This window comes from Chaetura pelagica, unplaced genomic scaffold (genome assembly GCF_000747805.2).
Source record: "Chaetura pelagica isolate M959 unplaced genomic scaffold, ChaPel_1.0 scaffold222, whole genome shotgun sequence".
Taxonomy (NCBI): Eukaryota; Metazoa; Chordata; class Aves; order Apodiformes; family Apodidae; genus Chaetura; species Chaetura pelagica.
In genome coordinates, this window is record NW_009952711.1 from 5,202,982 (window position 1) to 5,228,533 (window position 25,552).

Genomic DNA, 25,552 nt, shown 5'->3' on the forward strand with positions numbered 1-25,552 from the left:
CTAACCAATCCAACATAATAGCTTTACTTCCTCTGCAAAACACTTCAGAAAATATCTAAATGAATATGGAAATGCATCTTTCTGTGGCAAATTGTTCATTATTGAATCATTATCAACTCTTGTTAGACAAAATTTCTCTCTTTTGCAATGTACAAGATCATTAAAATGTTTGAGAGCTCCATCATGAAAGACAGTGGCACTTTATAATCCTCTATCTCTTCAGGCAAATATGCTTACAGCTGAACATAATACACAAAATAACAACATCCCCTTGACACACAATTCTTTCTTTTAATAGTGCTCTTAAGTGTTGACAGCAACGGTGAAATATGTTGTTGCTCTTTTTTTTTTTTTTAATAGTTCTTAACTATTTCAGAGACATATTTCAGTCATGAAAAAAAAGTTGGGAAGGGTTGTGTTTCTTAGACCTTTAGCATGGTACCCCAGACAATTTATCATGCCTATTAGCCCAGTGGGATATTTCCTACAAATTCATCAAGTTCATGTTCTTAGCCTCCATCTCTGACGATCACAGAATAATCAATCAACACATAAAATATCACCCAGAGTAATTAGGATGAAGAAATGGAGGGTTTCATTCTGTCTGTGGGAATATACTCACAATTTGATATTAACAAACTGTGTAACTTCTTTTTTTTCCTAAAAAGCTTAAGACATCTCATTTTTCTTTCCAATAAGAGTCTTAAACACAGACATTGGCACTACACAGAAAACTATTTTTTTAATGTAGCTTTTATCATTCCTCTCTCCAAACTTTCAGCATCAACTTAGGATATGCTGCAAAAATTCATTATATGAAAGCATGATATACAAACCTGCATCCTATACTATAAGTTAAATAAATGCAATTTTAATACATTTTACTATCATAAGCCAAAAAGCCCCAGGTAGATTACATTTAAAGGTTAGAGTTTTGAAGTGTACATTTCTTTGAGATAGATTCTGAAAACTTTCTTAATTCTTTACTGCATATAGCAGTAAATTAAATACTATTACTCCAACAAAATAAATTCCCTAAGAACTGTTAGCCATAAAGCATCACAAAATTATTTCAGTTCACAGCTGCTTTGGCTAAGTGACTGACACATACACATCTAGCAATTAATTAATTCTCTCTACAAAACTATCTCAATGGAGGCTTCTTATCAAAACTATATTAATGATGTAATTCTATCCTGTCTAATGGAATCACCTCGCAATTTCTTCACTAAAACTGAAAAACTAAGTAGATTTAGTTACACCAATTATTTTCTTCATGTATTTAAAGGCATATATTGTTTAGAAATTGGATGGCTCAAAATAAAAGCATGAGCCAATAGTCTGCCTTTGGTAATAAATATCAAATATTGGTATATATGTTTGTAAAATAAAACCAGTATCAGCTACAGAGCCTAGAGCCATTCCATACATGCTACAGATCAAAATACAGGAAAAGCAATTGAAGTAACTTGTCTTTTTAGTCTCATGTATTTAAAAAAAGAATACATAACTGAAACAGTATTGGAGTGAAGCTCTACTCTGCTTTATTAAAATCAACTAAGGGAACTACATTTTTAGCTTTACTGTCTTCAGTATCACTGACCAATTGCCATGTACTCTAAGCAAATGTTACAGAGACAGTAATTTTAAAATTACATATTTTAGGGTTCATACATGAAGATTTAAACAAAATCCTGGTTTCAGCAATAGCTGTGCTTTGTCTGCCTCTACTTCAGAGAAAATTAAAGTAGTAAACAAAGACTGAGCAAAGTAGAAAGATTTCCAAAAGAAATTGCAGACCACCAGGATTTGGATTTAGGTAATCCACTTAGATTACCATGGCTATGTCTTAAAAGGACAATACTGAGATCACAAAATAGGTCATGTCTACAAGACTCGGAATATATAAGTGAAACAACATCTAATGTATAAATTCAGAACAAACATTTGGAGTAATCTCTAAGTTTAAGATGCAAGGAAAAAAACCTTATTCTGAGATCATATGTTGCCAAACAATAAATATTTTGCAAACAACATTTTTACACTCCAAACTGGAATAGGGAGAAGGGTTTCAAACATTACCATCAATACATTAACATGTTTCAGATAACACAAAAGCACGGCCAATGAAGAAAAAGCTTTTGATACCTCAGCCCAGAATATAATACACATTTTGCTTGGTTGTTTTTCCAATTTCAAAAGCATAAAATGCTGGACAGCCACAAGCCCAGAAGCAGAAACTACATTTGCTCAGCAAAATAAGAGTTCACATCTATTAGAAGTTAAAGCTTGTCCAAGAAAACAAATATAAAAAAGAAATTGTAAAATTAAAAATAAGAGGCAAGTCATCAAATGACAACTGGAGAAAAGCCTCAAGTAGATTGGTAGGTAGTTCAGGAATCAAGTGTCTGAAGAACATTTCTTTTTTAAATGCACAAATTAAAAATTGCTATAGATGTCTTGCTAGCAAAAGTTAAGGAAAATTCAGCTTTAAAATAATTTAGAATTTACAAGACATACGTAAAAATCAAATAACAACACAGTAGTTCTTTAGATCAACTTCAGAAAAGCTGTGTGGTTCCTTCTAAAAAGTCCGGGACAATGGCCTTTATGAGGGATTTGCCCAACATAAAGATTTCAATAGGAAAGTCAGTGTTGCTGCAGAAACAGAGCAACTTCCAGATGCTTGACATGTCAGGCCTAGACAAGGAAATGAAAAATGTCTCTTTCTGACCAAAGAGGCTTTGAGGGGTTACTCGTAAAGAATTACCTACTTACCCATCAGATTTGAGTTCATGAAAGGTGTCGGGGACAATCCTTCATGGGGCCCTAATCGACTGTCATTCAAGTGATCACTGTAATGAGGACTGTCTGCAAAACCCTAGAGAAAAAAAAAAAGACCAGAGTATTAAACAGATTATTTGGCAGCCCTGCTAATTGAGTGTAATGACACTTTCTTAATTAAATGTGCAGAGTCACAACTGGCCATTAATCACAAAAGTTGGCTTTCCTGTCTATCTCACAGAAATTACTCCCTACGCACATTTTTCTTGCTCTCACTCTTATTTCTCCTCTCCCCCACGTAATTTCCTAATAAGCAGCGTCCTTAAGAACAATATTTTTAAAAATTGAATAGTACAGAGGTATTTTGATATTTGAATCCTCTTAGTACTAAGTCACTAACCACTGAAAAGAGCAAAATTAGTCTGGAGAACTCACAACTGTGTTGTTGGGGTTTTTTCCCCATAAGATTTCTGTTTGCATTAATAAAACAAGACAGTAAAAAAGTCAGGAAGTCACTGACATTAGGAAAAATGTTAGTGCAATTGGGAAGAAAAAAATGCACTTCCCCTTGCAGCCTGCTTTTAATGTAACTGATTAATAGTCATTTTGACACCATCACATTACTAAACAGTACTGCTGCCTGGAAGTTCACTTCCAATTAGTGAATAAATAAACAACTTTGTCACCTGATTTTCAGACAAGCATTCAAACTGAAATACTCTTTTGCACTTCTCCAGTATTATGTATAGACAACTTGGCAGGCTTGGAGTGACCCTTATACAGTCAGGAAACACTGGCTTATTGAAAGTTCGCATCAAAAGTACAGAGACAGAAAACATAGAAGTTTGACGATGCACATATTATTAACCCCATTACTTAAAATTCTCTTTTGGACATTTTAAAATGTTTTCAGCTTTTCCATATAAAGGTATGAATATGGTATTTACAATTGAGACTGATCAGATGTGCTCTAAATCACTAATTCTGCACCAAAACATGACAGATCTGGCACTCAAAATTGCACCTCCTTTGTAGCCACAGTTTTGAAAAGCATTTTGTAAATCTAATCTTGGAATTCCCACTTACTCAATGCTTTAAGTCTGGTAAGAGAAACCAAAAGCCCAGGCCTAATTAGGGGAGGGAAGAAAATTGTTCACAGCTACCACAAACCATCCCAAGTGCCCTGGGACTTGAAAATCATCAATCACTGAACATTTATCATTTTTTCCGACTGCAGGCTCACATTCAAGACAACCTTAATGGGGCTGAAACAGGCCTCAGTATCTCAGCAAGTGCTGTCAGTTCTACCAAAGGGCCAGTAACTGAGGGCTAAATAACTGTCAAATCACTACCCCTGCTTATGGATGCATGTCACAACTCTTGCTGCTATTCAGCTTTAGAAGTAATCTTCTGGGAGTCCCAGCTCCCAAATGAATCTTTGGCTGACTTTATCTACTTCAGAATCGGTGATACACGTGATAGACATTCAGAAACAATCTTAGTGACATTTACAACTTGGTTATGACCACAAGGGTGTCCTCTGGTAATTGTGACCTAGCCCAGTCTGTCAGACAAGTAGGGTGTAGCAGCAGCTGCTGAGGAAATGGAGTTGCTCCTAGCTAAGGTCACCACATGTGGTTTATTTTTGTGATGAAATGAAACAAAAATTAAATCTACTGAATAAATAACAAAAAAAAATGTGCAAATAGAAGACCAAAAAAATAAAGCTCCTAAGTATATAGCTTCCTATTTGGCTCTGCTTGCACTAGTTCTTGTGGGTTTTTCTAAAGCCTTTTTTCCTTCAGACAATACTTCAACTAGATTTTATTTTTTAAAAAAGAAACTAGGAAGGACAGTACCAATGATAAAAGAGAATCCAAATCTCAGACATTCATGGAGTGGTCCCTAGATCAGCCAAAGGAACTAAAATCTTCAAGATAACCTCATTCACAAAGTAAACTACGAAACTACCAAAAATATAATAGGAGTAAGACTCTTTTTTCATACACTGTTACACATCATGCAACACAATCTACTTAATGCATAGAATCAATAATCGTCCAATCCAAGCAAATACTACAGACTCCTTCCTTAAATAAATGGGCTGGAGAACCGGGTGGATAGTTTACACAGAAAGCAATGTCCTACTGTTGGAATTCCTTCAAATAATACTTTGCATATTGTTCTCTTCATATGCCCCCTCAGTTTTCAGAATGCAGTTGCGTCCAATTACCACAGCAAAGTTATATTTTTACACTGCTAGATAAATCAACTACTTAATCCACTGAAAAAAGCTCCAGAAAGATTTTCAACAACAGGAAAGCCACAGAAAACAGAATATTTGCTATATGAGTGAGGGCTGGAATGTATTAAGGCATATGAAGGCACTTGATAATAGAATTTTTTTTCTGAATTTAAATTCAATTTCTAACTAATTGTGTCAGGCATTTAATTCTTTGATTACAGAATTTACACTACTGCAAAGTGTAACTTCTCTCAGCCTTCAACAACAGTGAAGCTACATACGGAGGTCTTAACATGGCCACCATCCTTGACGCCAGTTCTTCAGTGTCTTAGTAATGAGTTATGGATTATCAGCTCAAGCAGCCGAGTTTTGTTTGGGATTAGAAACCCTGGGCTGATTCCCACATATAACTCACCCATACTAAATGAACACAAAATAACCACAAACTTCTTTTGCATTTCACAAAAGCAAAATAAGCAAAACCAGAAGAGCTTCAAGGACAGTGATTTAAATTACACAGTTACTTCACATTTAAGCTGTACTTCAAATAATATTGCATTCCTGATACCATTCCTTGCTTTTACATCTATATTGTTAACTTACATAACAAACAGCATAAAGTTCTACTAGTAAAAGCTGTCATAGGTGAATCATAGATGAAAACTTAAAAGCTTCCCATAGCTTCTGAAAACTAGTGGAAGCTTCTAGTTGTACAATCAAAGTCTATTTAACAAATATGATAGTGCAAATTGACAATGTATGTTTACTGCTAAAAAATGCAGTTGAGATCCTTAAAAAGCCTGTCTGCAACACCAGTAAAGAACAGTGGTGCATCCCACCTGTGTGACAGAGTACCAAGGAACAAATACCATCACCCGGCACTTGACCTTGGCAAAAGCAACAGAAGGTGGCAGGAGGGATAGATACAGTTTCTATCAGAGCCCCTTTTCAAATCTGTATTTTAAAGAAGGTCCAATAATATATACTGCCAAATTTTATTCCTCCTTTCTGAGGAAGGAAGGAAACTTCAGTTCACAGCAATTTTGAAGACTACTCTGAAAGGAAACTGACTTGGTCACAGCTAGATCGATACAGGCTCCAAGCAGAAACAGGAGCTAAATAGTTATGCCAAAAACTATCCTCTCTCATAGGAAGAACTATCTGATGATATACACTCTGACTTGACTTTACTGGCATGGGCTGGTGATGTTATTCTTTGACCACAGGTGGGCTTTCAAAGCCCTTTGGAGGATTGCCACCTACTGTTACCTGCAATGCAAGTTTGACATAGAAAGGCTGTAAGGAGACATCCCATGCTGAGTACACATCACTACTTCTGCCACCTTTGCTCTCCAGCAAACATACCAATGGATTAGAACCCATGAGAGTGCACTGTCTGAATATTTAGCAAATAATTAGCAAAAAGTCCCTTATCCCAAGCTATCTCCTACAAAAGTCCCTGGCATAGACGAAAATCAGACCCAGTTGTGGCTCATAATGGAGCTGCCAGATCAGTAAGTAGGTATTTGCATTTTAGCAACTTACAATATGGCCTTTAAAGTTAAAGCACTAAAATGTCACTAAAATGAACGGTTGACTTCACAGTTTGATGTGGCTACAGACCAAAGGATGAAATTTCATCAATGCTGCTTCCGATTTCTAGAGTTCTATAGTTTGGCCAGCCTTGGCTACCAGTTACTGTTTAAAACTCAGGAATACTGAGGTCCCTTCCAAGCTAAATTTAGCTATTATCATATGAATCAGGCAAGTCATCTAAATGACTAATGTGTAAATGAATGACAGTGGATCTACTGTTGAAATCCACTTTATTTTGGATTATCTGCTTCTCCAAACTAATCTGAGACTTCTAAAGACAAACAAGAGGGAATAAACACAAGGGGGAGAGGCAGCAAGATGCAGAAACAAAGACCCAGAGAGACTGACGGTATCCAGGACCATCGTGATGAGTCACTGACTGCAAATTAGCCAAGAGGCTCTAGGCAACAGCCATACCAAGGTGTCCTAGCTAACTTAAAAGATTATGGATTATGTGATCATGGATGTTTCCAGAAATAAATCTTTTTGTTTTGGAAAGAGTATTTTCAGTCACTGAGTCTATGTATCTGCCAACAGCTCCTAGAGGAAAGACTACAGAGCCAAAACGTGACTGGGTCTGTTGAACACAAAGATCAGGAAGAACCTTGCAGAAATGAAGGTAAACCAAAAATAAATCCAGAGGAGAGTATTATTCCTTTATGCGTTGAGGATCACATATGCTACATTATTTTTTCTTAACTGAACAACAAGAAACATTGTATTGACAAAGGTCATGATGTAACTCCATTTAAATCACCTAGTATTGCAGCAAACTGGCATTACGATCAAAAACTAAAATGAGAAGCAGTTTCTTCAATGACCAAATCTTTTCTAACATGACCAATAACAAATACACCCAGCAATCTGCTTTTCTCTGGTGTAACAGTACCAACATCCTCCACAAGGACAACACAAAAGTCTGTCACAGGTCAAAGAGAAAATTACCTTAACTTTCTAACAAGGAAAAATTCCAGGGTGGGGATGGAACAGATGGATGATGATGCGAGACTCCTGACACTCCTTAGACTATTTCATCCATATTATTATCAGCTGCCTGCTATAATCCAAGAGCTAAGAGATCAAGCTGAAGACCGGTCTGTTGGGCCAGGAAACAGACACCTCTCCCCTCCACAGGCCCCGTCTGTGCCATCATCTTCCAGCCAGCTGAGAATAGGCAGTACTTTCCACCCTATCTGACTTCATTGTGCAAGAAACCTGTTTAACACTTACTAAACAGAGGAATGAATGCAGCTGGCTGATGGAGATCACCCAACTGCACCAGAAACAAGGAGTTGTACACTTTTGAGTTTTAATTATGATTCCCTTTCACTATTAGCAAGTTTTCATCTTACACTACAATATCCTGAAGTCATAAATTCAGCTTTATATGTTTCTTGGTAACCTGCTACACATGGGGGAAAAAAATGGAGCTATCACTACCACAGATTTCAGGTCCTATTGGGAAGTCAAGAGAGCTTTCACAAGCACTCTCCAAGTGTCACCAGAAGTTAGGTGCTTTGTAACAGAGCTCTAAAAATATTCATTAGCTTATTTCCACATATCAAGTTGAAATGGATGAAAACTATGTATGCAGAAATGGAATATGAGACCAAGTGAAAACATGTCTTGTTTATTTTTAACCTGGTAGAGCTTTGGAAGGGGGAAGGGGGCATAACACATTGAGCAAGGAATCTATTTTGAAATAATCACCATTTGTTTCCAGCTCTAAATCCGTTTCTAGGAAGTTAACTCAGTGAACGGTGAATCTGATTTTAAACAGCAAAACCCAATGACCAGTTACACCTCTCAACTCTTGTGAGGTAAGTATCAACACAATACATAATGGGACCATCCCCAGACCACACTGAAAACTAATTGTGAACAGATTAATCTATGATAGGTAGTCACAATCAAAAGTAAACACCAAAATTAAAAAAAACCCAGTTCTCCAATACAGCTCATAAGACTGAAACCAGATTTTTCTATCTCTTACCTAAGACCAGGAAATAAAAGAATACAAGTATAGCCAACATACTAAAAAGAAATGCTTAAAGATACTACTTAGAAACCTAACTAAAGCATTCAGAACTTGCTTTAAAAAGTGCTGCCTGTAATCATATTACAAAGTAAGCACCACTTGTGAAAGTGTCCTGTGCACTGAATATGGGATACTTAATTTTGGCTTTGATTTTGCAGTGAATCATCTGCTTATAGAATACATCAGGAAAAGCAAATAACCAGAATCACAAAACAAGCTCCCTCCCCCGCAAAAAAAAAAAAAACAGAGGACAAAAAGGACACAAATACAACAGACTTGATAACACTTACTGTATTTCTGTGTCCCTCTTGTCTTGTTTTGCTATTTAACAGCTTCCTTTCTTGTTATGTACCTGAGATTAAGAGGTATAAAATACTATTTCAAAACCTGCTATCTCATTACTATTTTTTGATGACTTTTCAAGTTAAATGCACTACTGGTGGTAGGGGCAGAAAAAATAGTTTGGGCACATAAGATTTTTGGATTCCAACTCTATCCTGAGCATTTTACATCCAACAGAGGGTATAACCTGTTGATTGATGGTACCCAAACCATCTAAATCTGCTGGGAGACACTGAAAATGCCCACAGTTAAGATTCTGGAAGAAAAAAAACCCCTCAGCTAACTTATGCTAAACTTTAACAGTTAAAATTATTATGTGCGTATATATAAAAAAGGCTATGCAGAAAGGAAACCTCTTATGAAAAATATTTTTAGATTTGCTTGATCTGGAGACAGCAATCTAAACAGATAAAACTACCCTGCTCCTTTTATTGCAAAGGCATGTTACAGCAAAATCAAAACCATGAAAGAAAACCTCACTTGATGAAATAAAAGCAATCATTAGCCACACCACACTAAAAACTATGGTAGAAAAATGTGTCATTAAAAATGTTTATCCCAAAAAAGTGATTATACCATTTTGCTTATGAGTATAAACTATAACTCCTGAACAAAGTGGGAAAGCTAAAAAGAAGCATCTCACAGCAGGAAGCCAAAACTTTGAAGTGCTATAGGGCAATATATTATTGTGCAACAAACACACTACTTGGTTCAAACACCTCAGAATTTACTTCAAAGAGCTCAGTAGAGCAAGGCTTTCAAAAAGCAGCTCCACAGTCCTCCGCAATAAACACTAAAAGCCAGCTACCCCTCTAATGCAAGGGATTACGAACACATGCAAAAATATCTCTACCTCTGTATCACACAGATAAGGGATGAACTTGCATATGTTAACCAGGAGATACTCACAAAAAAAACACCACTTTTGCACACAGAGAAGTAAAAGCAAGATCTGAGAGTTGAAGAAAAAAAAAGTACCATAAGAGACAGAAAATTTTGATAAGGACCTTAGCACTTTGCAGAATTCTAGACTTGCTAACGATAATTCCTGATTTATTCCTCTAAAAAAAATAAATAATAAGATAAAGCTTTCCTGCTTTTTCCCTGCATAACAAATATATCTTCAAACTATTCACTGGTCTAACAAAACATCTGATCTATGTGAAAGAGATTCTGCACACCAAAGTCACTAATGTCTCAATTTGTACCTTTTCAAATTTAAGATCATCACAGCCAATTCTCACACAAATACCCTCTGCTCTTTCAGTGTTAGAACAACCTGCAATATTACTAGGTAAATGAAAAATCAAGGCTCTTATGTAAGGTTTTCTCAAGCTTGTAGTGCTTCTCAGCCTCCAATGTCAGTTAAAAACACCACTGAAATAAGAGCATTTTACCTTCCAATAAGGTATTACCAGAGTCTTTAAAAAATGAACTGCTATGGGATACGAAAGAAAAATCTGTTGTGAATTAATTATTCATCAAAAAGATTAAAATACATAAACATCCTGGCCCAAGCATAGGTATATATGTCCAGTTTTCACACTGAAAAGTTACCAATGTGTTTTCCCCACATCCCCCCAAAAAATCTACTCCAACGTTCTTTAGCAATTCCATAAATGTATCAGAGAGCAGGTGAACAAAAAGCATAGTACATTTTGATGATAACAAAACAATTTTTAAAATCATTCTAACTAAATGTTAGTGTAGAGTAACAAAGCAAGTTCTCCATGAAACTGGCAATAAAACAGCAGATAAAATTTGCTGTAAACAAAAAAAAAGGTTTAAAAACTCCATGTCATAACAATGTGGTAACTACTGTACAATGTAAGAAAAAACATCTTACTATTTTTCTACAATTTTGGAAACAATATTACTTTAGAGCTCAGTGACTGTCAAAAAATGCCAGACTTAGTAATGGGTAAGAAGGGAACAGGGAATGAAAGTACCATTACGTCATAGCATCGATGGTTTACCCTCTTCTTCACTAGTGCATGCAGCTGTAATCACCCGAACCCTCAAGTTACACAGAAAAGAAGAAAGATTCAGAGAATGGCACCACGAACTAACCACAGGTTAGGAGAAGTTGCTCTACAAGCAGAGACCAATAGGTTACAATTCTCCAGTTTGGTTGAGAGAAGGAGAGACATACAAGTGTCATGTAAATTAAATTAACAAAGTGTGAAGTACATCAGTGACAATCAATCATTACTATTCAGAACACAGGCACATTGTGGAAATCAGTGAAATCACTGGTCAGCACACAAACAAAAAACCGAAATATTTTTTCCTAGAAAATGCTTCTAACCCTTGCCAAAACTGTAATCAAAGCCAGAAAAATTTACAACTTGCAGAGAATGAGTCCACTAATAGCAATAAGGAAGATGTCCCAAAGGTCAGCTCTGTCCAGGAAATCTCCTAAGCCTCTAAGTGCTGGGCTTTGTCGGGACAGCATGACAGTAAAGGTGGCAAAGTGTTTACCCTATACTTACACTCTTCCCTTCAACATCATTGCTGGACACGATCAGACCACCTACACTGACCTGAACAGACCTTGGGCAGGAGCTGGGAAAGGAGTGGAAACAAAGATCTCCTTTAGCCAGTATTCCACCACCTTATTTAACTAGCCTTTAACATGTATCACCTGTAACTATCACCAAATTCCAGTTTTATTTATTTGAAAATTGCTTATCTTGATGTGCCTTTGGAAATCCCAGCCAATACTAGTCTAACAATTTAAACTTCAATAATTTGTTCACTGTATTGTGACCTTTAAAGGAAAATTCCAGTAGTCAGCTGCATGCAGAGGAAAAAAATAAAATCACACAAAAAATGAAAAGAATAAGTGGTACCTCTTGAGATTTCAACTTTTCTATGTCTGTGGAGAGGTCTGAGCTTTTTCCATGAAGACTGCCATTTTCCTGTAAACAGTCAAGTTGTAAGAACAATTAGGAGAAGAATAACATTCTATATTGAAATTATGGAGGAAAGCACTGGATTTTGAAGTTGAACATTTAAGACAATAGCAACTTATTTACACTTTGTTAATCTTCACAAGGAATTACCTAGGAAATGTAAAAGGCTAAGTGTACCATTTGCCATGGCTCCTAAGAAATTTTTATCTATACTCCTACAAAATGGACCCACACACACAACAGCTCTTCTGCTGAGTTGTGTGATCTGGCAGGATATGAGCTTTACTTATACTGGTAGACAAAGTCCAGTGCTTTTTCAGTTATTTCAATGCAGATTAATTTGTGCCTTTTTAACCATTACCAGTTCTACGCAGATAGTATATTTTTCTAGTGTTCATCACTTCTTTGGGTAAAACTTGTAAGTAGAGTTTTCCTGTAAATGGAATTCAGTTGTCTTTAAAATAAACTGTTGTCATTTAAATGCCATCCCAGACAACCACTCTTCACAGCTTCATTTAGGGCCTCTAAAGAAAGGTGGGGTTTTGCCATAAATTTTTTAGGTGTACTGAAGACCTGGGGAAAGGTCTGTATTCATCAACCAAGTCCTCTGATTTCCTCTGGATAACCATGTCACATCAATTCTGCCTAATACTTATTCCAACCCTCTGGGGCAGGCCTTCCTGGGGATGCCTCAGTGCATGAAGATATGCTACATAATGCACAGAGAAGAACATGCTTTGTAATCTTTCAAAACCCAGCACCAGAGACTGATGCCTCCTAAGACAACTCAACCACACTGGGCTCAGGAAAATCTAAACCTACCAACATCCACTACCTCGTCAGTGACCCTGTTGGGAACTGATGCTTCAGGAATGTGAAGCCAAGAGTTCACGGCTAAGTTGACTCCATGGAGAAATTTTACAGGCAGTGTAATGTCACATTCTGTGCTAACACAAGACTTGCTCTTAAATTTGTATCACTTTGCAGGGTTTCCAAAAAAAAGTTTATAGGAAGACTTTTGTAAAAATATTCAACTAGTAATAATCTTTCACTAGGATTCAGGACTACTGGGGTGTTTTTTCCTCCCCCACATGATTTCTGCTACTCTTAGGAAGAAAAAAAAAAATCCTTATAAAAGTGAAGATAACTTTACCACCTCAATACTGCAGGAACAAATTAATATTTTTTTACAGAGAGATGGCAAAATATACAAAACATTGCTTTGGGAGAGAGAGGGAAGAGGTGAATCCAATTATTTAATTCTTGGTTTGTAAATCAATAAACTTTGTATGCAAGTAATCAGTCTTCTCTTGTTCTAAATTTTATACCAATGAACACAAAACCATCCTATAAAATAATTCAGTTCAGCCACTAATACAAGTAGGGAAATAAATTAATATGTCAGTATTTTCAAATTCTCTAAATTTCTGAAAAAATTATATAGCATTAACTGTCAATCCTCTAAAATTAAGCATACTTGTAATGTATTTATCATGAATATATATCTACTTTAAAAAATTATCTTAAAAAAACCCAACAAAACAACAAAAACAATCCATCAGAAGTCATAAATAATTGGTGTTTCAGAATGAGCTCTCAGTATCATCTCAAATCACTAGCATGCAAGACAAAAATTCTCTGCACTTAGCCAGCAGAGGAAGAAATACTTCAATAACATTCTGAGGATAGATTCCATCAACTTTTAATAATAAATTCAATTTGGCTTGAGTCTAACTAACTTTAGCTGAAACTGTCCTAACAAATTATTATTCATCAAGAACTGTGTGCTGGGGGATAGTGTTGGGGTTTTCTGGATTTTGTGCTTTTTTCCATTTTTGTTGTTTTGTTGGTTTGTTTTTTTTTAAATATAAACTATTTTAAGTCCTCCTTTATTACCAACTTCAGCATATAACTGTACAATTTGTAGTGGGTTTGATTCTTGACCAGTGTTTCCTAATAATAACCTTCAACTATAGTAGAAAAAAAAAAAAACCAAACAAAAAAACAACTGAAAACAAAACCACACCAAAAAAAAATAAAATGGGGGTGGGGTGGGCAACACACCAGGCACCCTGACTTCTTTACATTATTGGAATGTATTAGCTGGGTGATTAAAAAAAATGTAATTTAAAAAGCCACACCACTGATAAATCCTAAACTCAAATTCCAGTCAGGTGAGATTAATTCATGATCGGTTAAAACCGATCAGCAACATCATAATTGAATGTCAAAACACCAAACACAATAAGAATACAGGTAATTTACAGCTGCCTAATAAGATTCCATTTTAAATGTAGAAAAGGCATCTAAAGGCTGGGTTTCATGCCTCAAATTATTCACGGTGTTTTAAAATAATGCCTAATTTCTATGTTGCACATAAATACTTCTGCAACACATAAAGCTGTTCTATATTTTTATTATAATTTATTTACCAAAGATTAATGGAAAACTTAGGACTCCATAATACACCTTTCTAATGTTCTCTTCCAAAATCAGACAGAGGCTTTAACAACATCTAGTGGGCTGGACAAGATCTTGCAGCCTACCCACTTGATTTTCCAGCAAGAGAAAGCTGCAGAGATGTCAAGAGCCAACACACATCTCTGGCTCAAGAGTGCTGAAATCTGAACAGATTAAACTAGGCTCCTCATCAGTCACACTGCATATTTCTAGTAATGAATTCACTAGGTACTTCGCTTATTGGCTTTTTAGGGTGTACATATTCATAAATAGAAAACTGAGTAGATGAAAGGGAATATGATTAAGGGAAAAGCTTGCTTTTGACTATTGGGTTTTATAAAGACAATGCTATTTTAGGCTATTAGATACTATCCAAAATCTTTAGCTCAATATACAGGATGAATGATGCTGCAACAGGAACAGGATGAAGGTATTTGAAAAGAGAAGCTTCTCTCCAAAATCATGACACAGCACATACTACAGCTGGCTAACATTAATGGAGAGGCAAACATTCCCCACCCCTTGCCAATAAATCTGCTCTTGACATACGTGTCACGTCACGTGACCTCCATTTTTGTTTTCTGACTGTAAGGTAAATAAAACACATGCTCATCATTCAAGCATACAGTTCTGTACAGTTTGTCATAAATTCTTAGTATATTATTTTTTAGCCATAGAAATCTGAACCGCAATCTGGCAGCATACCAGAGTCACTAAAGTCTCTAAAAGATGCTAATCTGTATTTAAAGGAGCTGACCCTTCAAAAACATTGCCAAATCATCTGCTGATTTTCACTGTACATTCCCATAAACTTTCACTCTGAATTATTACATGGGAACCTTACCCTTGAAGATTCATATGAAGGACTTGGCTGACCGCTTGTTCCCCAGGACGTGGCACCTGTTCGCTCATCCATACCTAGCAATAAAAAGAAAAACACAGACCTGTAAGAAAAGACAGCAAAAGCATCATGTTCTCTGATGCAGCCTGAAAGCAAATTCGTCCGCTTCCACACACTAAAAGCAAAATCATCTGCTTCTGTATACTTATAGCAATATTTCTAAAAACAAAACTCAAGATGAACAGTTTCCGTGTTAATGAAGCCGGCTACAAAGCAACCTACTCATTTGGACACCTGCAGCTGATGAAAACAGGAGCATAAAAAGTCAAGAAGATTTGCCAATCTGCAACGTCTACCCTACCCAACCCATAAGAAATTAGCATGAGTGACAAAACAAGCACACAACATTAGCCTGGGTTTTTGCACAGCCTGATTTCTTCTGCATCTTAAGCACTGAATATTGCAGCACAGAACTGTGAAACAGATACTTGTTCTCTACTCTTTGCTCTCAGGTCTTTCTTAACAATTGTAAAATGTGCAAAATTATTTCCCCTACTTGGTCTTTACACAACATGCAATATATTTTAGCATGAGGGGGAAAAAAGGCAAGGCAGACTGGTTATATTTCAATGGCTTAAAAAAAATAAACCACAAAACAAACCACAGAGACTCATGGTGTCTGCCCTGCTAAAAGAAGAATCTTTTTTAAACTCTGTAACGGTTCTTCTAGAATCAGTTCCCTTTATGCAAATCCAGGTTACAGTTCAAAAGAGAAAGGGGAAGGAAAAGATAGAGACCTTTAAACTCAGTATCAGAATATAAAACCCATGTATTATCTAGCCAACAATTAGAAATATTGCTGTCATCACCCTGTCCAATTACTTTCTATTCAGCATTAATTGGTCAAAGGATCTTTAAACTACATTCCAAAACAACTGCATGAGTAACTGAATTCCTACAGTCATTTCATTAATATAGGATAAGATTACTATTGTAGTGATTAGGTTCCTGATTATCTGTATCATAAGATACATTTTTTAATGGGTGGAACATTTAAGCTTAAATGGCAGACTTCAGATTTCCAGCCTACAAAACACAACTCATTAGTTTCCTGTTATCAAAACGTCACACATAACGAGGTTTGATATAAAGCATAAATTCTTTATGTGATGCATAAACTATTTATGAAGCTTTATAATGTAATAATTTATAAATAAGAACTAAGTGTCACCATTTATAAGTAAGAGCTGAGTGCAAGTTATTCCATACAAACACTCCTAAACTCCAGCTTTACATTGCAACTATGAAATTTTTGTGCAGATACCTCAGACTGGCCACACTACAAAATAAAATACAAAGAACTATTGTAAATAACTACCCACGGTGTAAGAGCATGCTAATAATTATTTCCTTAAGAACTGTGTTTTGTGAAGCTACAAAATCCTGTCTTGACAAAGACAGCCTGGAGAAGGCATGTTCAAGTACAGAAAACCCAGATAAAAACTAGAGACACTTTTTATGTACTGCAGGAAAGATTCTCAAGGCTGGAGAATAATCTTTGAAAATGCAAAACCATCACTATATTGAGCCAGCAGTTTGTGGAAGTTTACTGCATTTTGCAGCTGACAGCATTATTGTTATTTCATTGTAACTGATCCAGGAGCTGAGTAAAAAGTCGTGGCTGGCACTGACAAAGGCAAAAGTAATCTTTTGGCACAACTGACTCTTTTCTGCCAGAAACAACAGCCCTAGTAATCCAGTGATTAACATAACAAGTCTTCCATTGCTTTAGTTTCAAAGGAGACATATAGAAGCAGGAAGGGGGGTGGGAGGAAAAAAAAAAAAAATCTATCTTACTGTAAGAAAAAGTCTTTTAAAAATTCTAAGTACATGATATCAACCCAATTCAGAAATATGTTAGCAAATAATGGTTATGCATAGAGTGGTTAGATGCATGACCCCCACTCAGTAAAACATTATTCATTTAAAACTTTGCATCAGTGGGACATAAGGACTTACATTACGATTCTGCTAAATCAGCACATGTATAACTAAAATTTAAAGTATTTTAATTCTACCATTTCAATTATGCAAATAAATTGTTTAACAACAAAACTGCTCTAAACTAAAATGAAACTGCTTAAGATGGGGAGGAAAAGTAATTTTTAAGTACTTCCAGAGTTCTTTCTTCTAAAAAAGCCCCGTACAGTTAGAGTATCAACACACTTCCTGTTTTCTACCAGGTGTCTTATTCCTCCTTTTCACACAGTATTTTTTTTGTTCTTAAAAGGCCATCCAGACCTACCCTTCAATCAGCATTTGCACACAAGGCATGTGAATTCACATTTTAGATGCTCCTCGAAGGCTACTAGGAAGTATTTTCATACAATGCACACAGAACGTTGGCACTCTGACTTACTGCCACCTGACATCTGGATTTGACTTGGAATTATGGTGCTCAAGGAATCTATTCTGGTTTGTACACTTACATTTTTCCCACCAATGAGAGATTAAAAACAACCGAATGCCGTAAGAGACAAAGATCCAGACAAACCCTGGATCACAAACAACCAACCAAACTTTGGATCACAATCCAGACAAACCGTGGGCACAAAGAAGCAATTCATACTTCAATACAGCCAGCCAAAGGTATATTAATGGGCCATGAGCATAAAATACACCTTCCAGACAGGAAGAGAGCCCTAAGTAGGAAACCTACGGTGAAGAAAAACACAAGAGTCATCTATAGTAATACATTCAATAAAGTCTCCCAGCAAAAGTGACATCAACAGGGTTCAAGCATTTTCCTGGGAAACAAAACAGAATGGAAGAACTAGGGGGATCACCACCTTCACATAACCCCTCCCACAAGGAAATGCAATGTCCAATTCCAGTATCCCCTAATTCATCACAGATGTTAAAATGCACAGGAAAGCTGTGACAGTTTGGAGAGCCCTGAGAGACCTGCTGCACAGGTAAAGGCTAGAGAATCTCAATCTGTTTAGGCAATGCAAAAAAAGAGGGAAATTTGATAACTGTTACAAAGGTCTAACAACACAGACACATGCACTCAGGCAGGCAGAAGTGTAACAAGGTTCTACCCCCACTTCCTCACTTCCTTTTTCTAATTCGTATTGAGGATGGAAAGTAGGTGAAGACTCATGAGTCTATTTCATAGTTCTCAACAGAAATCAACTACTATAGCAGACAGCCCATCGTTTACCCAGGGAGTAACTCGTTAAGTCTGATGGTTATTGAAGAGGATTCAGCTGGCAGCCTGTATCTGATCTGGATCCCAGGGCACCCCCACAGCACTTCCCACTGCTGTGGCAGGAAGGATGGGCAGGACGTTGCCCCAACCACACAGGCCACATCCAGGACCCCAGCCAGGCTGCAGGAAAGGCTGAACCCTTCCTCACTCATCATGGGAGGATCAGGCCAAGCTGTCACAAGAAAGCTTTCTGGCTTTATACACTGATTTCTAAAAAGGCTTTGCTTAAAGTCACTTTTAAGATGGTGCTGTGAGCACTTAAAGCTCTTCTAGAAGAAAAGCTGAAGAAACCTGTTGCTTCATTACTTTAACATATGTATTCATTTCTGAAGAAACATGTCCAAGCATTCGTCTAATAAAAAAATTGGATCTTACAATAAAACTGAAATTAAAGTTGTTGTTCTTGCAGGTATAAGACACAGAAAACCATATTTAAAACTTATTTCAGGAGACAAAGGCTCTGATGTTAGTGTAAACAAGATAATATACCTTATAGGGTTACCATCTGCTATGACGTTCAACAAATAAATGATTTGACCAAAAAAATCACATTGTAGATTGTTATACTAGATACTCAAGGTATGAGTTTCTATCTTTTATAGCTTCTTTATCCAATTTTGTTTCAGAGTAATGATCCTTCAGATAAGATTCAACAACTGAAATCAATTGCAAAAAAAACCAAACCTAGAACAAACCATAACAGTGTTGATTGTATTTTGCATCTTAGACACCCAAACAAATCAATCTAGCATTAGGCCCTTTATTGCAACAGTCTATTTTGAAGCATGATACAAATTATTACCTAAGATTATATTTTAGGTCTAGACTTTATACTAAAGGGATGCAAAGAGAAAAATTATTTGATCAACAAATACTATTTCAATTAAAGATTTTAAATATCAATAGGTTAAGAATAGTTCTCAGCCTTCTCTTGTTAACTCAAAACAGAAAGTATTTGTCATTATATAGTAGACTTAACACAAGAAAATTAATTACATTCTAAGGAAGTACCTGAAATTTACAATTCAAAGTAACAAGTAAAGACAAACTATAAATCCACATGTTTATGTGGATCTATATCCACATGAAATCCAGGCAACCTATTAACAGTCTAACCCCTTCAGTGCCATTGGGATAAATCCAGATGAATCATTACAATTAGGTAAAATACAAATGGACTTTCATTTCAAGCTATACAAGTAGAGAGCTTTCTCTCCACCCACTCCCAAAGGAAAGGCAAGGAAAAGTACTTCAAGCATGGGGAAAAATAAATAAATAAATAAATAAAAATCTACAAACTTCAAACCTCAGTCCACAGAGTTTCTTGGAGAACACCTCGATTGCCTTTCGGCATTCAGATACAAAGTTCCTCCTGTACCTCCAGATCAAAAAGGAAAGTTCCTCTCCAGTAACAGAATTGCTGATTGGAGGCACCAGTGGGAGTAGCAGAACAGTATCACTTTTTGTTCCTTTTGATCCAGAGAAGATTAACAGAAGTGCTATGGATATGTCACAGAAACACTATCTTGAGTCAGAGTTATCTGGTACAAACTCCGGACTCCACAATTCCTTCAGGAATCTTCCTGAGATAACATTATTCAATTGCATGATGCTGTTCACTCCTCCCTGTATTGAAAAAAGGAGTCACAGACTGAATGCTTCATTCATCGTGTGGTCTAAAAGTGAGATTTCTCCTGGCTCAACTGCTAGTTTCAATAGCCTTCCCCACCTGCCCAGTCAGGTTTATACTCACAGAGCAGAGGTTGATAACTACCAGCCCACAATGGCAGAGATTTAAAAGCGTAATGAAGCACTGCAGGGATTGAAGCTGCCCTGAGTAGGCATCGGTTGTCTCAATTATTACCCATAAAATACCATTTGAATATTTTCCTTTGCAAAGATTGGTTTGTAAAAATGTTTCAAATATCAACAGTGGTTATTAACAGTAGTAAATAAATTAATTTGTATTTTGGAAACACAGTTTATCCTGTAGAAACTCAGAGCATGATTATCTGATGTACAAAAGAATAAATTCCTACCATGCCAGTTATTGCAGAACAGGCAACAAGAGATGCTATACAAAGTTAATCTCTATCCTTAGAATAAGCAATTACAATTAAACCTTCAGTAAAACAAAATTATTCAACTGGGAGGAATGTACAGCAATCACACAACTTGCCTGGTCAATTACTAACTTAGACCAAAATTAGCATTGATAGGTCTTAAAAATTAGTTGCAATGTAAAACCTAACAGCAAATTGAATTCTCTCTTTATGGAAAGCTGGTTAAAAATTATACTTTCATACAGAAAACTATTTGCAAAAGCAGTATTTTCTCAGGTCAGAATATAACATCAGGGTGTACACTTGAACTTTATCTAATACAACAAAATAGTTGTGTCATATAAACTCAGAAGAAAATTGAAAAAAATCATGCTGGTTCAGGAAAACTGCTGAAAAGCTTTGATTTAACAGTGTCTATTAACATCAAAAGCCAGTACCAGTAATACAGTTCCTGTATAACTATCAAGTATGTTTTAGATTTGTTTCCACTCATTATCTAAATACAATTTGCTATTAATATAATTTTTTAAAAATACAACTACTACTTTTAACTTAATTTCAGAAACAATCCTATTCATTTCTTGTAATAAGGCCCATGTATCCCCCAGGAACAACATCAGGTCATTCATTCCTGTAATAGCAGAGGTCTTACAGAAATGTCACAAGTTGCCTGCATCTCTTTCCTCATCTTCTCTGCTTCCTAGAGTCTAAATCACATCAAACACACCAAGGGACCTAGCATGATCTGGAGGAGAGCATATTTACAATACCAGAGCACTAAGGAGTAAAGCTAGCCTTTGCACCTGAAAAAAAAAAACAACTTCTTTTTATTAATACAAGCTTTAATATTGTTATTCCTTTGATTTCCAAGTTAAAATTCTAAAAGAAAAACTGAAGTGTTAATCTTCATGGATCATATCCTGTATATAAATAACATCTTCCATGTGTGTGCACAGAGCATATTTCGAAACCTCCCTTATTATAAATGTGAATAAAGCAACTCAGGTTGGAGATCAAGCTTTTAGCAGGGGTACAACCCAGAGATTTTATTGACATGCAAATACACGCACAGGTAAACTGCTATTAAATTTGATCATGCTGCTTATTCTCCTCTCTGTACTTTAATCTGAAGTATCAGATTGAACAGCTCTAACAAGCAAGTCTCAACCCTACTATATTAGCTACCATAATAATCCATTCTACTGGCAAATTTTCCTGTGGTTACTTCAGTTATGACTCAACAGCTTTAATTAACCACATGCTTTAAAAAAAATTAAAATATATATAATAATATAAAACACACGTTTATATATACACACCAAATCAAAGCCAGTGTCACAAGACTGCACACACCAGGCCAAAAATATCCAAATATAGCTCATATAGTCAACAGCTACTGTTACCAACTGTATTATAACAGTACAGAAAACTGCCAATTCAGGCACCAGAAAACAAGTTAAGCTAAGTTACAGCATGTAACTACGCTGCTAACCCTCATGAGCAAAGAAAACACTGCAAGTGTGACAACTTTTCTAACAGTGTGTCCAAATAGGTTAAGAAAAAAGCACTTTCAGTCATTTACTGTATCACAAAGTGTCCAGTGCACTTTGACCCTCTTGAAAACCAATTCCAATATTATCCTGAGGTCAGGATCTTTTCATGGTGTTGATGATTGTCATGCATCTTTACACACATATAATTAAAATTATCCAATTGAGCAAATTAAAAATACTTTGTTGCTATGTAGATGACCATTAATGCATTAATTAACACTCAAACATGTTAAGGAAAAAGACTCTGAGATACCAAGCAGCTGAAGAGCAGAAGAAAAAAAAAAGAACAAGAAAACCCACATTTGTGACAAACATCATTTATGCTGAATTTCTGAGTTCACATGCAGGTGAACCAAAGGAGAAATAAAGCATCAGACAAAACCTTTCATCTCAGTGAGCCAAGATTTTGATCTCTAAGTAAAATGGCAAGTATAGCATCCACTATAGCCAAGGAAATGACAGTGTAATTTCATGTTTACATTTTTATGATTGGAAACTAAGATATCTACAGATACGCAGGTCAAGATCGCATAAGTCGAAGCTTGATCTTCAGACGATCTAGACTAAGCCGTTCTCTAAAAGCATGTGGAAGAAAACCCTATGCTTTGCTAAGGAACACACAGTACCTCTGCATCAGATTCTATGCTACTCTACGCTAATGAAGCCTTAAGTCTATCTATTAAAAGCAGCATGGCATCTCATATTGAAACAATACACTAACTTCTACATTTTTCATAAAACAAAGTACATAGAATACAAAGACATTTGAAGATTTCCCGTTTACCTCTGGACAGGCATATCTTGAAAAAGATTTCTTACTATTACTTTTTCTAATGAGCACATCTAACAGACTCACTCACAGGACTGAACTCTCACTACTGAACAAAACAGAAGTTACACATCAAGGGTTGTGTGAACATAAGTTCTTCATGAGAGACTTCTAGCTCTTTCAGTTCTGCTAGGGAAAAGTGTCTATTAGATCAAAATGTCAGCATTAAACATCTTTTAACTCTAAAACAAGGTTTATCTGGTCAGTATTTAAACAGGGAAGAATGCTTAATGGATAAATGCAATCACTGCACATCTGTTCATCTAAGCCAGAGATATGGTAGGCTTGCTCTAAGTCACATGTGAAAAAACAATAGAATAAATATACCAAATGTTGACTTAGGCGATTATTACAATCTGGTTTACTTATCTGTCTCCTCTTTTGCCAAAACTCAAGAAACAACCCTCCATACTTCTTCATTTTCATCCAAGAAAGAAGCTTTTGCAAGGTTAGGGCTTCAACATCTGCCCTGAAGCACAACCAAGTTCCCTGCTCTTTTGTCCAAGGGAAAGACAGCATCCGTTCTCTCAGCAAAAAAGCTGCCTGGAGCAAAGCATGTTTTCTTCTATTATGTTAGGCATGGAGAATAAAAAAAATAAATAAATGTTTAAGATAAACTATTAAAAACTTTCAAGGAGCATCACTACGTGCATTTATGCAGTTGAGCACTTGAGCTGATGGAAGGTAGCTTTAGCCTGCAGTACCAAGGATTATATTTTCCAGTCTGCATTTTGTACTAACTAGCACTTCCCCCTAAGCTAGCTGGAATGTAGTAAAGCTCCTGCCAGATGTTCTCCTTTTGCAGTGGTCCAAAACCAACAGTTCTCAATAATTCCATTACTTCCAAAAGTCATAGCCAGAATCCAGTCTGAACAAACGATGGAGATCTGGCACAGCCTGTGCTGCCAGCAGGGTCCTCAGACACCTTAAAAAAACCCAACAAACCCAAACACACTGAAAAAGCCAAGGAACCTTTATTTCCTCAACATTGAGGTATTTCTTCTAGCCACTTATTTGACAAAGGTTTTATTGGTATTTTTGAGCCTCATTCTCAAAGCAAGAAATTGTGACATTCTCTGTCAAAGGAGAGAAACTTATCTTTAAATTTCCCAGATATCATTGTATCTGCCCAAACATTTGCTGAACCAGGCTTCTTGCTGCCTGGGCTGTTAGCTGCCTGCTGAGTCAGGCAGGCAGGCTTTGTGTTGACAGCTCCCTTAGCATGAGTGGCAGTAAATGATGGTGTGCCCACAATGCTGGAAAGCTGATATGATACAGTTCAGACTCCTACATCGACAAATGAGGTGGAAGGAAGATTGCTGCCTGATGTTAATGGGCTTTGCACTAATACATAGCACTACTGCAGCAGTCCAGATATCTAAGGGAGCCCAGTTTACCTGCAATCCCCCAAACTAGTTGTTTGTTAGGTGTTTCTAACTCCTTCCCGTTATTTAAAAGAAAAGCTGTTCCTCCCATTGAATCCAGATGTTTCACCACAGCTCACTAAAGTAATAAGTGAATATACCTGTATTCACTAGTTTTTTCCTTCATAACCCAAAGGTACTAGCTGACCATTCTGAAGCATTTCAGAATCATCTGAATTTTAACATTCTTCTGCCAGCGTTGTCCATGTTGATACATCTTATAAGTCTGGAAAGATCACCCTTCAACAACAAAATTACATCTTTAAAGGTTCAATAACGCAGTAGTAACAACTCTACAGTAGTCAAGACTCCCTGTTCAGTACTGTGGTATTTAAATGTTGAAGAACAATTAACACAGCATAAGAATGTTAATTTAGCAGAAATACCTGACTATTCCAAAAGGAACTTAAAGTAGTATCCCATTAACTAAAAAGAAAACATTTTTTCCTATTCCAGAAAATAACTACTAAATCTGGCAGGACTCAGGTTTAGTGAGTATGAATCCAGAAATAACTACATTTGTTAGCAAAGATACCAAGATTTCTCCAACTGTACTTCTTAACCAAAAGACTTATTTCCTGTTTGAAGACTTCACTGCTCTTCCTTCTGTTTCTTCTGCTAGCTTTTCATTTAATACTCCATACTCTGGCTGGACTGAGTAACATTTCTCCTTGGCTTAAATCCTAAATATCACACTTTTTATAGAAATGTGAGTTTTCAATACTTTTATTGTAACAAGTGTTACATGAGCTAAAACACTTTTAATAAAATGCACTTAGAAACCATACACACTTCAGAAGCAGAACTTTACTGGAAAAGTTAGAACTGGAATTTATATTCAAGTAACCCCATTTTAAATTGCCTTCATTCTCCAGCAACACTACATCTGGAACTGACGTACTTGTTGCTGTTAATGAAGTACACACATGGTTGGGTTTTTTTCTTCTTTTTTAAAATTAGGACAAGTTGCACTTTGAATAAACAAAAAAAAATTCTGCTGCTTCTCAAAGTATGCTGCTACAGCAGTTCTGTAAGTTACAACTAGAAAATGCTGAAAGCCAATAAAATGCGGTAGGCAGTCTGTGGCAAAACGTATTCCTACCCGGTAATTATACTTCCTACAATAATAATACTGTATTAAACACTTCCAAACATCAATTTGAATAGTCTATAGTCAAAAAGCAAGTAGCA

The 25,552-nt window shown here is 36.2% G+C and overlaps 1 protein-coding gene across 1 annotated transcript in view; it reads right to left on the reverse strand.

Annotated features, from left to right (window-relative positions):
* The window catches only part of TCF12 (transcription factor 12), a 160,089-nt gene that overhangs the window by 102,836 nt on the left and 31,701 nt on the right, over nucleotides 1-25,552 (reverse strand). Inside the window, exons 3-4 of the mRNA XM_009994419.1 lie at nucleotides 15,225-15,298; nucleotides 2,779-2,881 (exon numbers count right to left, since the gene is read on the reverse strand). Coding sequence (XP_009992721.1) covers nucleotides 2,779-2,881; nucleotides 15,225-15,298 — 177 coding nt within the window. The remainder of the gene's footprint in view (nucleotides 1-2,778; nucleotides 2,882-15,224; nucleotides 15,299-25,552) is intronic.